The sequence below is a fragment of the Rhagoletis zephyria genome, unplaced genomic scaffold (genome assembly GCF_001687245.7).
Source record: "Rhagoletis zephyria isolate East Lansing unplaced genomic scaffold, Rhagoletis_zephyria_1.1 Rzeph_scaffold_03832, whole genome shotgun sequence".
NCBI classification, from domain to species: Eukaryota; Metazoa; Arthropoda; class Insecta; order Diptera; family Tephritidae; genus Rhagoletis; species Rhagoletis zephyria.
In genome coordinates, this window is record NW_016160915.1 from 1 (window position 1) to 16,372 (window position 16,372).

The 16,372-nt window shown below is 38.5% G+C and overlaps 1 protein-coding gene across 1 annotated transcript; it reads left to right on the forward strand.

Moving 5' to 3' along the window:
- Positions 1-1,024: 1,024 nt before the first annotated feature.
- LOC108369762 (homeobox protein caupolican-like) lies at positions 1,025-10,123 on the forward strand (the record flags this gene model as incomplete). Its single annotated transcript, XM_017624944.1, has 3 exons — positions 1,025-1,140; positions 5,038-5,441; positions 8,233-10,123. Coding segments are annotated over 3 exons (1,761 nt in total), but the record flags the coding sequence as incomplete, so codon positions are not given.
- Between the last annotated feature and the right edge of the window lie 6,249 nt (positions 10,124-16,372).

Genomic DNA, 16,372 nt, shown 5'->3' on the forward strand with positions numbered 1-16,372 from the left:
AGTACTTATTGAATAAAATGCGGCAAATACAATTGCGCTGGACTCTAGTGTGTATTAATGTGTACATTTTCATATTCATACATATGTACATACATATGCTTCTATGTGTATATTGTCTATGAGTTTATATATTAAGCCTCTTCCGTTTTGACCCACCATTAGTTTGTAGTAAATTTTAGTTGTTGCTTTATTGTCATTGCAAATGTGTGTGTGTGTGTGCTAGTGTTTGTATTGTCCTCCTTGTTGTGGTTGTTGCTTTTGCAATGCTTGTTGCTCGTCTTTTACACTTGCATTTATGTTAACTAAACTAAAACATGACAACAACAGGAATTGCAATGTATTGCTTTGCCAGCGAGGGACACCTTTGTTTTGTTTTGAGTTTAAATATACATACATAGATAAATGCAAACAAATATTATTTCTACTATTTACCTCCACCTTCTCATTCCTTTTAGTAAGCGGATTTCGACTTAGTTAAATTTTTTACTTATTTTTTGTCAACGCCATAAATAAATGCAATTCATTCATTGAGTTCCATCGCCGCCATCATCGCGTGAGATCGTTCTGACGTCTGCCGGGTTTGTTTGTTGTTGTTTTGTCACTTGTCAGCACTGTCATTGTTTAATAATTTTAATTCGTTTTATTTTAATATAAGCTATTGTTGCCTATTCTTTATAGAAATTATTATTGAATTGTAGTTTTTAAATAGCTATTATTCAATTCGAATTTATTTGAGCAGTTTACCTTTATTCTCTTGTATTGACTTTCTATTGATTTGTTTGTTTTGTCTGCTCTAATTCTGCAAGCTTTTGTGTTTGCTGATTGGTTTTAAAAAGTTAATTGAAATATGTTTAATATAAAAGCATTAAAAAAGAAAACAAATATAAAATGCATTGAATTTATCAATAAAAAAAACTGATTTTCTCCAACACTGACATTTTTACTGCTTTACTTTATTTATGCATTTAAAAAATTTCAAACCATACTTAATCTCATTTTCACTTCACTTCACTTCTACTTGCAGAGCAATCCCTATGCATTAAAAGAGGGCAACACTGGATCTGATATGTCCGCTTGGACCTCGGCAAGCCTGCAGCCCACCACTGGCTACTATTCGTATGATCCGATAGCCGCCTATGGGTAAGTGTACTCAAACACATTCTTTTTCGTAAGATTTGATTTATTGCAACATTTTGGAGAGAGTGACAGAAATAAATCTTGAACTCTTGCAACTAAACGCGTTGAGTTATGAAGTGTTGACAATACTCTGTATGTGTTGCTTGATATGAGCGCATGAGCATGGCTTATCAGTGAGCCAGCGAGTTTCTTCTCATGACCTCTCCGCTTTGGTGTGTCAACTGGCTGCTTGCTGACTTGAGTGCGATACGCATTGCGGGTGATTTATAACTAAGTAAATACTTTCCGAATCGCAACATGCTCTTCTCGCTTTTTTAAGCTTAGCAATTAAAATGGATTTTCCACAATAAAATAATCGAATTAAATAAATTTCACTGTCGCTTAGTTGGCGCTTTAAAACTCAAAAAAAAAAAACTTGCCACCAAAGCGTGAAAATTTCCCGAAACAGTGCTAGTAGTAGAAGCAATCAAAATAAGAATTATCATTCAGCACAACTCGCCGCTAGAGATTTTCTACAAATACATTAAATTTTGCCCACAAGCCGCAGTCGTCGGGTTCGTCCACTATGACTATGTCTGCGGTTGCGAGTGGCATAGAAAAAAAAACACAAAAAATACAACAGAAACACAGCAGCGTGGAAGAAGCAACAACTTTGGCTATAAACCCAACTAAATCCCTTGCGTACACGTTCACTGTCTCTGGCAGCAGTTCAACAAGTGGAAAACGGCGTTTGTCTATCGTTGCGCCAATGTCCTGTCGCCCACCACAGCTTTCGCCGCCGCCTTCACCTCCTTTGGTTGGCTGGGCCAATATGCTTTCATTTTCCGTGCTATGTTTTTTTTTTGTTTTTATTCTATTGAGATTTTTTTCGTTTTTTTTTTTTTTCATTGTTATCAAATGCGGCACTTAAAATTATTGAACGATTTAAATTCGATGCGCGTTCAGCCGTAGTTGAGAAGCTTTTATGTATATGGCCAGCTGTCGCTCTCAAGGTTTTCCGCTATGAATTTTCACGCTAAAGTAACTAAAGTTGAAGTGATTGGGAAATGTTTTTTTTCGCATTTTGAGCTGTTTAGTGTTAAAATAAATTTGTTGGTTTAAAGACTTAAAGGATTTGTTTTAGAAAGCCATAAATTGGTGTCGCAGATTACTTTGACAATGGAACTGTGTTGTATGCAGTTCTGAGTATAAAGTACACACATAAACACATACTAGACTGATTCAAAAAAATCGACTAACTATTCTTTTTAATAGCCCCCTCTTTAATACTTCCGGGGGGATTTCGAAAGATGCCTGCTAAAAGCGAAACCCTTTATATTAAGTTTAATAGGAGGCGTGTCGTGGATTCCTGTTTTCGATATAAAATAATTTGGGAAAAATTGTTTTCATCTTTGGAATTCGTTTTCTCGGCTGTAAATTATCGAACTAAAAATGCGATACATTTTCTATAAAAAATGTCTCCTACAATTTTTTGATAAACCTACTGGTTTAAAAATTATTCAAACTCAAAGTTAAATTTATGCCATTATTACAGTTTTTTCTCCTATTTTAGGTAAAATAATTACTTTTATCTGTATTTCCGTTGTTTATTCAATATTTACAATTTTTAGAGTCTCCAAATACTTAATTAGCTGGATATAAATGCGCATTTCTCTGACGTCTTTATTTTTTTGAAGGACTTTATAATTTCAAAGATATGATTAATTCTAAAACATATTTAAAAAATTCAGTGCTATGTAGAACAAAAATATGGGTACCAAAATGAAAGAGAAAATTCTGTAGAATTTTTTGTATGTATGTACTAGGAAAATAGGTGATGTTCTAAGGGCGAGTAAAATTAGAAGATCGTCCAATGTTCTTTGTCTATAACTTTAGAACGAATGCGAAGAAAATGATGTGTTTCTTAAATCCTTATCTGGACCATTACATTTTATTAGATTGTGTTTTAAGGATGATATCACTTGAGTTACCACCGCCATTATAAATTACCATTTAGGCCCGTTTTATGACATTTTAGATGGTTGTTGTAAGACTTCTGGGATTTATTGCTGTACCTTCTCCCTAAGGGTGCCTCCAGGACTCATTTACCTAATCACGAGACTGCAAAAAATGCCACAGAGGAAAGTCTGGTTAAGTTGCCGGTCAGTAAATTCGCAAAAACGAGGTATTCAAATAAATAGAATCGGCTCATGCCGTCAATAGAGTAAACTACACGCCATACAGTGACTTTGAATGGATGTTATGATTCTTCATGGCTGATACGCGAATTCTCAGTGCCCCAGAAATGATAATTTTTTTCACGTTTCCTTCAAGATTAAAATATTCCTGATCACACCTAATGATTTCGAAAAAAATAAAACTAAATTTAAGTGCTTTTTTTAAGAATCAGGACGCGTTTCTCGGTCATCTGGCGATAGCTCTTGGACTGTTTTCTCCTTCAAAGCGTTAATCTTAAAATTTTAACTCAAAAGGCGCTACAGAGAAATGGCCAATTATATCGCACGCCGTTTGGGTGATGATGTTGGTTGTTTCACCAGATCTTGAACCACAGTGTGCAATGAATTTATTCTTGATGCAGTCTCTTCAGGTAGATTGGCTAAATGTCGGAACGTTCGAACAGTGGATATTGAGCGACACACGAATTCTATTTACATATATTTCCATTACAAATGCCATATATAAACTGATATTCGATGCCATCTGCAATAATTATTCCATCTTCAAATGAAGTCATTTATATTGGGCAAGCTCGTACATTTTGTTGCAAACGATGGAACCAAGTTCCGAAAATGTGCGCTATCAGATGTTCACTACTCATTGATACTGCTGACCTTGGTGAGTAACTTTGCCACAGAAAAGTTTTGGGAGATATATTTAAATTGTTTCCATAGCATTTTGCGATATTTTCGATAAATGTTCTGTGGACAAACTATGATGTCATAAATTCAATCTAAATAGCACCTACGAGTAATCACACAAATGCTGCCTGCTCGTGTATTAGAATTCCACTAATGGGAACAAAGTAATTAATTTTTCGCTTGAATATTACTTTTCGCATATATGAAAATTTATCGATTGAAAGCACTTAACTTACACAGATATGGCATCAAAGCGCTTAGATAATAGCGCGCCAACAACTCTTAATAATCAATACCGATTTGGCTAGCTAAACTAAAACTCCATTCCGTAGCACCATTCAAGTCAAAGCAATTAATGTATAAAGGTGTCTCCTCCGCAGATAACAAAAATTACTCAACTAAATATATTTAAAAAAAAAACTCCACTTACACGAAAAGAGTTCATTAGCGGCAACGCGTCGGTGGCAGTGTGGCGATGGCGATAGCGATGACGGCAACTACAGCTTTGCTGCTGCCTCAATCAACATTCCAACTGACAATTATTTAGTTGATTTTGGTTTTTGCTTTTCTTCTTAATTTCTAATGGGAGTAATAGCAGCTTCGGCGCGCTTTTTGTATCGGAAGGTTGATTACGCTGTTGTTGACGTTGACGTGGCTTGTTGTTGGCGGTTTGTTAGTTGGTTTTGTTTTTTTTTTGCGTGATTGTACGGTTGACGCTTTGGCAATATTTACAAATTGCATATGCGATGGCAAATGTGAGCTTTGAGGTGCAGCCGCCACTTAATAGCCGCCACTCGACTTGAGTAAACTAAGCGAACAATCAAACAAACAAACACAGATACTACATTTGTGTGTGCAACGGTTCTTTAAAATATGGGTCGAATGAGTGTTGTCCAAGTTTGCCGCTGTTTGATAGAAACCGCTGCGAACGCGATAACAAGTGGGTGGGCAAACTGTTTTATATTTGTCAATTAATAAACACTAGCGTACCTACACAATTTTAAAAGTAATTAAAATCCAAATTCTTTTATTTTCGTTGCAGTTACGGCTCCAGCTACGACTTGGCAGCACGCCGCAAGAATGCCACACGCGAGTCCACGGCCACCCTTAAAGCCTGGCTGAGCGAGCACAAGAAGAATCCCTACCCCACCAAAGGTGAGAAGATAATGTTGGCCATCATTACGAAAATGACGCTGACGCAGGTCTCTACGTGGTTCGCGAATGCACGCCGACGGCTGAAGAAGGAAAATAAAATGACCTGGGAACCAAAGAATAAAACAGACGATGATGATGATGCAATGTTGTCGGATGATGAGAAGGAGAAGGATGCCGACGAGGTTGAGAAACTGAATGGCAGTGGTGGAGTTGGTGACGGTATTGGTGTTGGTGGAGTCTACGGTGGCGGTGGTGGTGGAAATGCAACGATGGGCGTTGAAATGCGAAAAGGTAAGTGATGAGAGGATGTTTATGGAACAATTCAAAGTGGGGCGCACGTTGACACTGGGAAAGTCGTAAAGTGATAAGAAGAAATGTAATTCAATTGCTAGGTGGTGTTACATATACATATGTATTTAAATTATAAACCTTTTTATTTCTTTAAAAACATTTTTTCGAAAGATTTTCAAGTGAAAGAGTTAGCAAAAACCCTAACAAATTTTCACTCGAGCACTTATGGCGTAGCTTAACCTTACCTGCTTGGCATTCCTTGGCTGACCAAGGGTTAAAAAATGTGTGCTACTATCCAATAGAAGCAATTAGTACTAAATTTTCTTAATAAAAATTAGGATCATAGAAAACTGTTTGGAAATTTTTTGTAGAAATCAAAGCTGCCATGCAAACTGAAGCAATCCGATTGCTCTTCATAAACATCTTGTCTATGCCATTTTACTTTGTTTTACTTAAGTGCCTTACCGCCTTACGTCAACTTCAGACACGCGCTTTTGGCAAACCGCTCACCCGTTGCCTTTGCACTTTGACGTCTTTCATGGTCACTGGCCGTTGAGTTTGCCTTCTTTCGCTAAGTGTTTAAGCAGCTCAAAGTGGCGTACGAACTCCCCACGGTGCTCTCAAGAGGGTTGTTGCCCTTTTGTTTCATTAAATTGGAGATTGATTCAAAAAATATGCCACAAGTGAAAGAACTTTGTCACAATTTCTTCAAGAAAATTATCTACATATTTCGAGTGTTTAGCTAATTCAAGAATCGTAGCCACTGGAAGGCACTTCTGCTGGCGCTGCAGAGATAAAGAATAGCCAGAAACCTTACGACAACGGCAAGATGAAAGTTCTTGGGCTAAGAATTCTTCAGTATTACGGCAAACTTTATTTGTCGAATTACTTATCCCTCTAGTTGCTGAAATGAAAATCTCTGATGAGCTATTGTAAGCTAAAGCCAGTCTAAACTTTAGATAGTTTAGCTTCGGAGAAAATACCCAATACCCTGATAGCAGGACATACATATAATTCCCAGGCGCTGCCACCGTATACGTACTACAAAAAATCTACTTATCCAAGTCAAGATATTGCGTGGTAGTGCCAGTACGGCACGACGAGAGATAACCGTTGTTGAGATAATCTATTCAGCGCCAGAAGTAATTATCTCTGATTAATTTTGGTATGCTAGAGCTTGCACAGATTCTAGTGGATGAGAACTTTGTGAAGAAAATCTATTAAGCGCCGGAGTAGGTTATCTGTAGAAGGGATTTCCATGTCGGAACCTGTTTTGTCACTGTCGAGAAAATCTCAGTTACGGAAATCTAGCCAGCTAGGCGCTAGACGGAATCAGGGCTTTGTATAGAGAATTTCCGACCGCGCAGTAGTGTAAAGGCCTAATGATGGATGATTGTTACATAGGAGCTCTTCCCCGTTTTCCTGGTTAATTGCCGCCGCCGCCAAATATGGTTTATAGAATACACACAGATTACCCGTAAAATATAAAAACAATTAACACCGCTTTGAATAGCTGTTCCATTCTCTGGATTCCTAGGTTATGGTAGCAGTCTCGAAACCTAATGAAATGACTCTTCGGAAAGGGTTCAAACAAAAACCTATTTTAAGGGTCACGAAGATGCGTATTGTAGAAGGATATCAAGAGATTAGAGAAATTATAGACGAAGTGTGTAAAGGTTTGAAATAAAACTTGCTCGAGACGAAAAAAACAATCAATAAATATCTCCGCATGTCAGAGCTAATGAAAATCTAATCCTTTTGAACTCCTATAACGGATACCAAAATTCTTTTAAGGTCTTAGCGATACGACAACAAGGTAGGGGGTTTATTCGAAGAATTTTTGCCAATGAAAATTTTTTAGAACTTTCTATGAAAGGCGGTGCTTAGAGCGCCGTTTTTTAAAGTGAACTATCGAATGCGAATTAATGCACAAATTGAACTTTCGCAATAAACTTTGTGACTGTTTTTCGAACCACCCCTGACGCACTGTGGGCTACACTCATACATATGTACATATGTAAAGGCGCACTTGCCAAATCACCGCTCGTTCTATTCAAAACGCAACAAAACGTTTGGAAAATCGACCATTACTTCCACTGGGGTTGGCTTTTTTTTTTGGCGGCGCGTTCACTTTAAGTGATATTTATGTGGCGCGACGTTTCACGTCCCCTTTTGTGGCCTTGCTGCCCATAAAACGGCAGCTGTTACATATTATCTACTATAAAGCTTTAATATTTTTGTTACCAGTACACTAGTTGTTGCTGTGTTTTATATGCGGTACTGGCATGTGTTGTAGATATGTAGACTATTTGACTCGTCGCCAAGCGGAAGTTGCTGGCATCTGGCTGCCGTTGACTGAAGGTCGTGGAGTGGGCAGTGCAACAACGCCTTTAAGTGGCCTTGATGAAGTTTTTGACTTTCCCAAATTAAGTTAACTTCAAGACACGACTGAAGAAAAAAAAAATGCTTGCCAAATCAGAGAAGTGGGTAGAAAGCGGCGGAAGCGCAAACATTTTGTAGTTGAAATCTGGCCACGAAAGGGCGTTCCACGCTTCAACGCCTACGAAAATGTGGGCTGAAGGCAGGGATAGCAAAACGTTGCACAAATAACCGGGGCTACTTAGACATTCGGGTTTGATGAAGCTGTAAGGTTCTAAGTAATTGAGATACATTTTGTCGTGGAAAGCTGGCAATCGCACAAGATTTCCGTTTTCAATTTGCAAACAAATCGAAAATAAATAAATTTGAAACTTATTTATTTTGTGCTTCTCTCTCTCGCTCTTTCTTGCAGATGATCCTATTGTCAAATCTGAAATGCTCGCCAAAGAAGACAAAGCAGATGGCTGCTCCTTAGATGAACCAAAGTATGGCGAGATACCCTCCCTACGCAGCATGGGTGGCGGCGTGTACAGCTCGCCCTACGGCCAGCATCCCAGCTACCATCCCTACCAGCAGCAACACACCTCAGCCTACTACCAGCAACACCAGCAGCAGCAGCAGCAGCAGCAGCAGCAGCAGCAACAGCACGTGGCTGGCATGGCGTACGGCCCACCCAGCCACATGAGCGCAGCCGATGAGTACAATGCATCAAAAAACCTGCTGCGTGCGGCGGACTGTGGTATACCGCTCCCGGCGAGCAAACCCAAGATCTGGAGTTTGGCAGACACAGTCGGCTGCAAGACACCACCGCCGCTACTGCCAGCACCGCCACCCACACTGCCGCCGCCGGCGTCGTCAATGCAAATGAGCACATATCAACAGCAACAACAACAACAACAGCAGCAACAGCAAGCGCTGATGCAAAGTCGACAACAGTATTACCAGCAGATGCCGCCGCACTTGCAACAAATCAGTCAACTCAATCCACACAATATACTCAACAGCCACAGCAACAGCAGCAACATGCAGCCAGCGCACAACAGCAGCAGCAGCAACAACAACAACAATTCGACATCGCTGAATATGATGAGCGGCTACGTCGGCGCATTGCCCTATTCGCGCATACCTACGGCGTACGCGGCAGCAGCATCGGCATCGGCTGGCAGCAACAGTCTCAGTTCCAGCAGCAGCCACAACAACAGCAACGGCAGTTTCCTCAATCTCAGTATCAGCAGCACTGGCAGCAACAACAGCAACCACAACGGCAGTACTGGCAGTGGCAGCAGTAATGGCAGCGCCTCCACGCCACCCTCGATGACGCAGGGTCCGCCACTTTTGACAGCGCACCAGTATCATCAGCTGCAACAGCAACAACAGCAGCAGCAACGTTTGGGTTTCGCCGAGATACAGCCGGATACACCGCCGCAGACGCCGCCCAACATGAAATTGGCGAACAGCAATGGCGGCATTGTGTTGAATCAGCTTGCGCGCGGCACATTGATGGGGACGCCGACGAGCAGCGCGCCGGGCATGTGCTACAGCAGTGGCGTCGGCAGTAACAATGCTCACGGTGGAAACCATGCGGCATACGGCGGCAATGGAGTGGGTATCGGTGTTAACTATGCATTGGCGGCGGCGCGCGCTGAGGGTTGAGTAGAGGCAGAGTGAGAAATTTGATCGATTAGCATTGCGGCTTAATGATTATTACAACGTTTTTAATCAACACGCGCGCGCAACGGGACATGTGCAACGCAAAAGTAGGCAGCAAGCGCAATAAACATTAAAAGTTCATAGCTGACGGCGAGCCAACTGACAGCGGAAGCAAGCTGCGCTAGTTTTCAATTAAAGTTTGATGTAAAAAATTTATGCCGCTTAACCGCAAGCGGCCCAAGTGGCTGCCGACGCGCGCAAGTTAATCGCGCTAATTATTTGGCAATAAAAGTGTAATTCGAGTAAGCGGCAATAAAAAGTTTTTATTGCATTTAGCAAGCGCGCAAAAAGGTCGTGAGCGCGAGCGCGCGCGCGCGTCGTCTGCGTAATACAACACGCGCGCGATGAAATCGAAATAAAAAAAAGAAAAATTTAAAATACGCAAAACTGAAGACTCAAGGCAGGAACTCTTTGCGAGTGCGAAGAGGGTGGTTGTGGAAAATTGCTGGCTATTTGTTGTTGTTTTTTTTCGTACAATTAGTAGTGCGCTTATAATAATAAGCGTGCGAGTTAAAGCGCATACGCATATGCCATTAGTCATGCAGAAGGTTTAATGACTTTACACGGTAGCAGCGACAGCGACAGCGACAACAGCAACAACAACCAAGTTCAACTCTATCAGCAACACAGCAGCAACAGCCAAGGTGTTGTAAAAATAGCAATTAAAGCTTGATAAAACTGCTTGTAAAAATTATAAATTAAGATTAAAAACACATAATAAAAATATTGTAATTAAAAAGAGCTAAAAATAAACGCGCGCATGCGCACAACGCGTGCGCGCCTTGTGTGTGTGTTAGTGTGTGCAGTGCAGAAGCTCGAATGCACTACTTTTTATATTTGCAATACAAACATAGATACATACGTACGTACGCATATGTGTATGAAGAAAAAAAAAACTTAAAAAGCGATAATAGCAGCAGATTTATAGGCACCACGTTCGAATTACACACCATTACCTTCACCATTCGCACCGATAAGTAATACGTACATACATACAAAACCGCCAAGCAAATCATTATGGCACAGAAATTACGAGAACCAGCAAAAAATAACAGTAATAAAAATTTTATTAAAATATAATTATAATAAGTGCTCACTAAAGCACCAACTAACACGTAGCAAATAGCAAATTCACTTGCCCATTTATGCGCGCAACAACAACTTTGTACCGCACGTATTTACGTACGTAAGTTGATGCGCGCATAGTTAAAATTTGTTTTCGCATCTATAATTGCAATGTCAAACATAACACGCCGCGTAGAGTACACACATACATATGTGCATTAGGGTGGTCAAACAAAAAAATGTAATGTCGGAATTTTTTTGCTCCCATCCCCCAGGATTGTTCTATATCGAGAAAAATATAGATACCCCTATTTGTTTTCTTTTAATAAAATTTTTTTTTAGAGTTTTCCATGTATTTTATATGGGGGTAGAAACAACTATCGTAGATATGGTATAGCTTTTTTGAAAATCAATATTTTCCGATCGGAAAACTCAGGTTCTCTTCAATAATAATACCCAGGTTTCTATTTAACCATTTTTAATACTAACGATGTTTTATTGGTCCCCCAATGCATTTTCTGGTGCTTTTGGCGGACCTTAAAAAAATATAGTTATTATAAAAAAAATCGTTAAGTAAACAATTAGGCATTATTAACGGGAATCCGCTCAAGAGAAATTGGGGTTTCCGATCGCAAAATATTGATTTTCAAGATTTCTACGAAAGTTATATTTCCCCCCATGTAAAATACATGGAAAACTTTGAGCGCTTTGAGTGAGTGACCTCTAAATATTTTTTTTAATTCCAAATTAAAAAAAATGGAGGTATATTTTTTCGATATAGAACCATACTAGGGGGTGAGAGCACAAACAAATTCCGTCTTAACCTTTTCACATAAATTTTTGGACCATCCTAATGTACAAACATGTCTACACACACATACACATACATATTTAGCTGCACACCTTAACAAGTCTACAACAAAAACGAAATTATTAATTAAGACATCAATCCATTAATTTGTTGTTTGTGTAACTTGTGTAATAATATAAACATTGGGCAACAACAACAACAACTATTAACAAATAACAAGTAATATAATTATAACAAACATTATCATTATGTGTACATACATACATAAATAAATATAAAGATACATATATATTACACTTTCATTATTAGCAAATTAATTCAGCAAATTATTTGCAACTAAAATTACTACAATTATTCGAATTCGAAAACCAAAAAAACAAAATCGCGTACATACTTACATACATAGTATAAAAAGAAGTAAAATAACAAAAGAGTAAATATGCTATAGGATTTCTTAATTTAATATATGTATGTATGTAGCACATATGCATATACATATTAACATACGTACATACAAATATATAAAATGCAATATTTACTAAGCGAAAAAATTGTAATCTGTGATAACTAAATATTACTAATGAAATGTAAATAAAAACAACAAAAAATTCCTAAACGCCAGACTTGCAAGCGAATGTAAATAAAGAAGTAAACTTTAGAAAAATAATGAAATTTAAAAAAAAATTTGTAAACTAGATAAGCCAAGATTTTGTTGAATTGCGTAATTAACTAAAATTAATTTATTTCTAAGTATTCTAATAATTCAAATTAAATAAAGAAATCATATACTACATGAGAAAATTTTCTTGATTCAACTGTCTTAAGGTACGAAAAAGCTCCTGAAAAGCTCTCCGGAGTGGACATAAGCTGCCAGCGGAACTTTGTTGTGAGCACCCAGCGCTTCTCTTAGTTTCTAACACAGAATATCTTTGTCGCCATTTAAGACACCTGTGTAATGTGGTAACACAATGGACAATCTAATTGATGTCTGACTCAGAAGCAGGCTGTGCCACAACAACCTAAGCCAACCTGTCTTAAGGTACGAAGAGTCAACTTACAAATTTAAGAATATGACTTATCCTTGCACTGTTAAATCCTGTGGATCGAACATGACACATAAGGATATAATTGGTCCCTGAAAACTTATCAAAAAAAAAAAAACTTCATCGCGAAAAATTCTTCCCAATCAAAACTCAATTATAATCCGCGGGCTTCCGACTCTCGCTGATAAATTCTTAACTCGATTGTGATCTACTATGCCTTTAATAAATAGAAATTAGTTTCGAGGTGGGGAGTTGACTTTCTTGACGAGGCAGCCGACCAAGACCATGAGGATTACATTCAGTGATCGAAGTATCCTGGAGTACAAATACAGCAAAACTTCGTTAACCCGGATATGGTCCGGATCCTTCTGTAATCCGTACAGAATTAAAAAAATAAAAATTGTTATTAAGTTAAGTTAAGTATTTAGAATTTTGACAACTTTTTTCATGCTACCCTACGTTACTTCAGTTACTCAGTAGCTGCGTCAGACATTAAATTAATCCTTAAAAATATGCCCAGACACGCTTGTAATCGAGCAATTAACCAAGCTTTTGAGCTCGATTCATTATACAAAATTTCAATTCTTAATTGCTCCATTAGTGTTTAATTGAGTGCTAATTGAATGAATATTTCATGCGACCCTGCTGGGTATGTTATATGCAAATACCAAACAGCTGTTTATTTTGGTCTTCTTTTACAGTCTTCCATCAGGGATGGAATTTGGCCATAAAAAGAATCTCTTAGGGCAGTGCGAGACAAAACTATGTTTTCGAAAATGCGAATTACTTTTCTCCAAGTTCTTCGATCTGACGTTTTAAAAATAAATATTCTCTCTATATCTGGTGTAATCACTTACAGTTGCGATACTTTATTATTTGTCGAAGTGGAAGTCATATTTTATCATCTTTAATGTGCCATTTCGGATTTATTGTTAACTGGCTGGCCAAAGTAAAATAAGAATGAAAGTAAGAGGTTGCTAATGCAAAGAAAATGAGGGAAAAGCATTTTGATTTTGTTTTTGTGTAGCAAAACAGCCGGTGTGAACAGCCTTCAGCCCACAATCCAAAAACTCGTTTTCAAAGTTTTTCGTTGTCGGTCAGAACATGGCATTATTTGAAAATTTGCTTGAAAAAATTTCTACAAGATAGCCGAATGTCAAGAAAACTAAGAAAATAAAGCGAAACATCGGTTTTATTATTACACCTGATATAATTTCACCATGTCTATTCTCCCCTGATTCTATTTCGAGATTTTCAGTACGAAAAATTCGGCTAACTTCCAAGTGTAATTTAGCGCCGCTGTTGCCTGCAGAATGGTGAGGTGGAAACAAGCATGATAAAAACATACCAAGGTAGAACCGTTCTCTCAATTTGTCGGCCATGATTTTTTTTTGAAGTTTGCCAACATTTTAAAATCATATAAAAGTGAAAATAAAAAATTGAAATTGTTCGAAATTGTTGTTGCTTGAGATTGAAAATGAAAATGTGTGTGTGAGTTTGTGAGTAAATTTAAAAATTAAATTGTTTGGAAACGTCAAGAATTTTAAANCAAGTCTATATATTTTCTACTAGGCTATCCAGTTTTCGCCTGGCTAAGATACCTGGCCAATACTTCATTGGGGCTCGCACCTTTTAACCAACCTTGATGGACCCTCGATGATTTACATAACCTTGCTCTGTAATTACGTGATTGGCTCGCGGCGTTACACGGACTGATTAATTATTACCTTTCAAAATCACGACTTATCTTATCACAAAGAACAACACCTCTACAATGGCTAACTGTGTCCCCAATTGGGTTACTGGCCTTTTAAAATTACTTTGAGGGAGTTGTCTTGTCGGAAAGCTCGCTCGTGCGTCTAGGCTCCTAAAAGTTATCCTATCTAATACTATATATAGAAAGCTTTAAAGAAGGTATTACTATTATTTTCGGTCCCTGCACAAAACCAAAGGTTTTTGAAAAGCATCAAAAGAACTGTTTAATATATCATTAAAATGCTTCAACAAACTGTTTTTGGATGCAAGGTGCGAGTGAAGTGGATTCCATTCCCACTGAACCCTTGAAACAAATCTGATGAGTAGAGGTGGTAATCTCCGAAACAGCAGCAGTAAGTTCTACCACTTAGACATTGTTGCCTTTCCATTTTCCTAAAAATAAATATATAAGGTTTTTTCTTTGATTTCAATTTTGAATGAACAATAACATTTGCCTATTTACATAAAACTAAAACGCTTAAGCCACACTCATTAATGTTATTAAGTGACTACATATTTCAATTATGATAATTACTATGGACAAGCCAAACCGCAAAGCTATTTATTAACGCAAGAAATTTTAAGAAAAATAACAATTCAGAGAAAAGCAGCAAAAAAAAATCACCCTAATCAAAAAAATAAAAAATCACAAAAAAATACCAGGAAGGCTAAAAATCGTCAAAACCAGGCGCCCACCAACAATTTAAGCGAGATTTTAATGCGGTTTGGTAAAGCAGGAGTAGTCAGATTAGAGCGTTTTATATCAAATTATTATGCTATTATATGAATGTCCAAAGCAAAGAAGTTAAAAGTGAAAAATTAATCGCTTCGATTTTTCTACTAGTTTGGGGCACGAAAGACAGTAGGGTAAATAAACACTGCGAGCACAGCAGGCGTGTGAGAGATTCATGGGAGTTCCACGCGGATCAAATTTTTAACAATGCTGAGAAGTGGAGATAAATAGCCGAAGATAGATAGATGCTTTAAATGAAGTGTCTGTACATATGTATGTATGTATGTATGCACTATATGTATGTATGTGTACAGATCGAGCTAGCGAGCAATGTTCGCTGTGAACTAAATATCATTAATAGATGTGACCAAACTCATTGACGGAGTAATAGAGCGCGGATGAAGTGGATGGCATCTTTTTTATTTACTATTTACGAGTATGTGCAATATTAATAGTAGCCAAGACAGTAAATCATTGTCGACTGCGGACGGACAAACAGAGAGATATGGACAGCCAGCCCAGGCGTTGGTTGGTTGGTTGGTTGAATGGGCAAGCGTCCAACAGCGCAAATAACCCATTAAACGCCACAAAAGCAAACAATAAAAATTAAAAACGCATTCATTTAAGTGGCAACTTGGCCACCGAAAGCCACTGGAATACAACAGCCTCAAGAAGAGGCACAGAATTCGTCAAGATTCATTGGAAAACCAGTAGCTGCTGCTTATGACAGTTGAAAAATGACAACTAATCAGTTTTAGCCTTTTTTGTGAATGCATATGGAGCGTGAGGGCAAAAAAAAAAAAGTCATCTTTGCTTGGAAGATCGCGTCCGCAGGTAATACAACTCAAGCAGATCAAAAAAAAAAAAAAAATACAAAACCGAAATTGTATTCCTGAGAAAACTCCAGCAGCAGCAGCCAGTCAGTTGCGTAGGGACATACTTACCAAAACCAAAGCGATAGCCAGCGGACACTTAAGAAGGCAGCCAAGGATGGACGGCTGCTGACCGAGTACTTGTATATATGTAACTAACCGTGTGTGCGGGGATAAGCTGTTGGGAAAAAAATGATGACACAACTTATCACATTGTCGGGATCTTAACTCAATGGGCTTATATGGGCTCACAGCAATCATAATCATCATCGCGAGAAAATCAGGCAAGCAGACAGGTAGAAAAGAAAGAAAGGCTGCAGGATGGGAAGACCACTATCGCAGCAACGACAGCGGCTGCATCAATGAATGCATAACCGTAGAGTGGCACTCTCACGGGCTGTCCGTAGGCAGGAGCGACAGGAGTCACACAGTGGTCATAAGTATTCACCTCATATCACACATTTCGCTGACTATTGTGTAGCATCGGCTGCGACGGCGGTGGCAGTGGCGGTGGCGGTTCGTTGATCGTTGAGATCTTTGCAGCTCCTTTAAGTGCTTTTTAT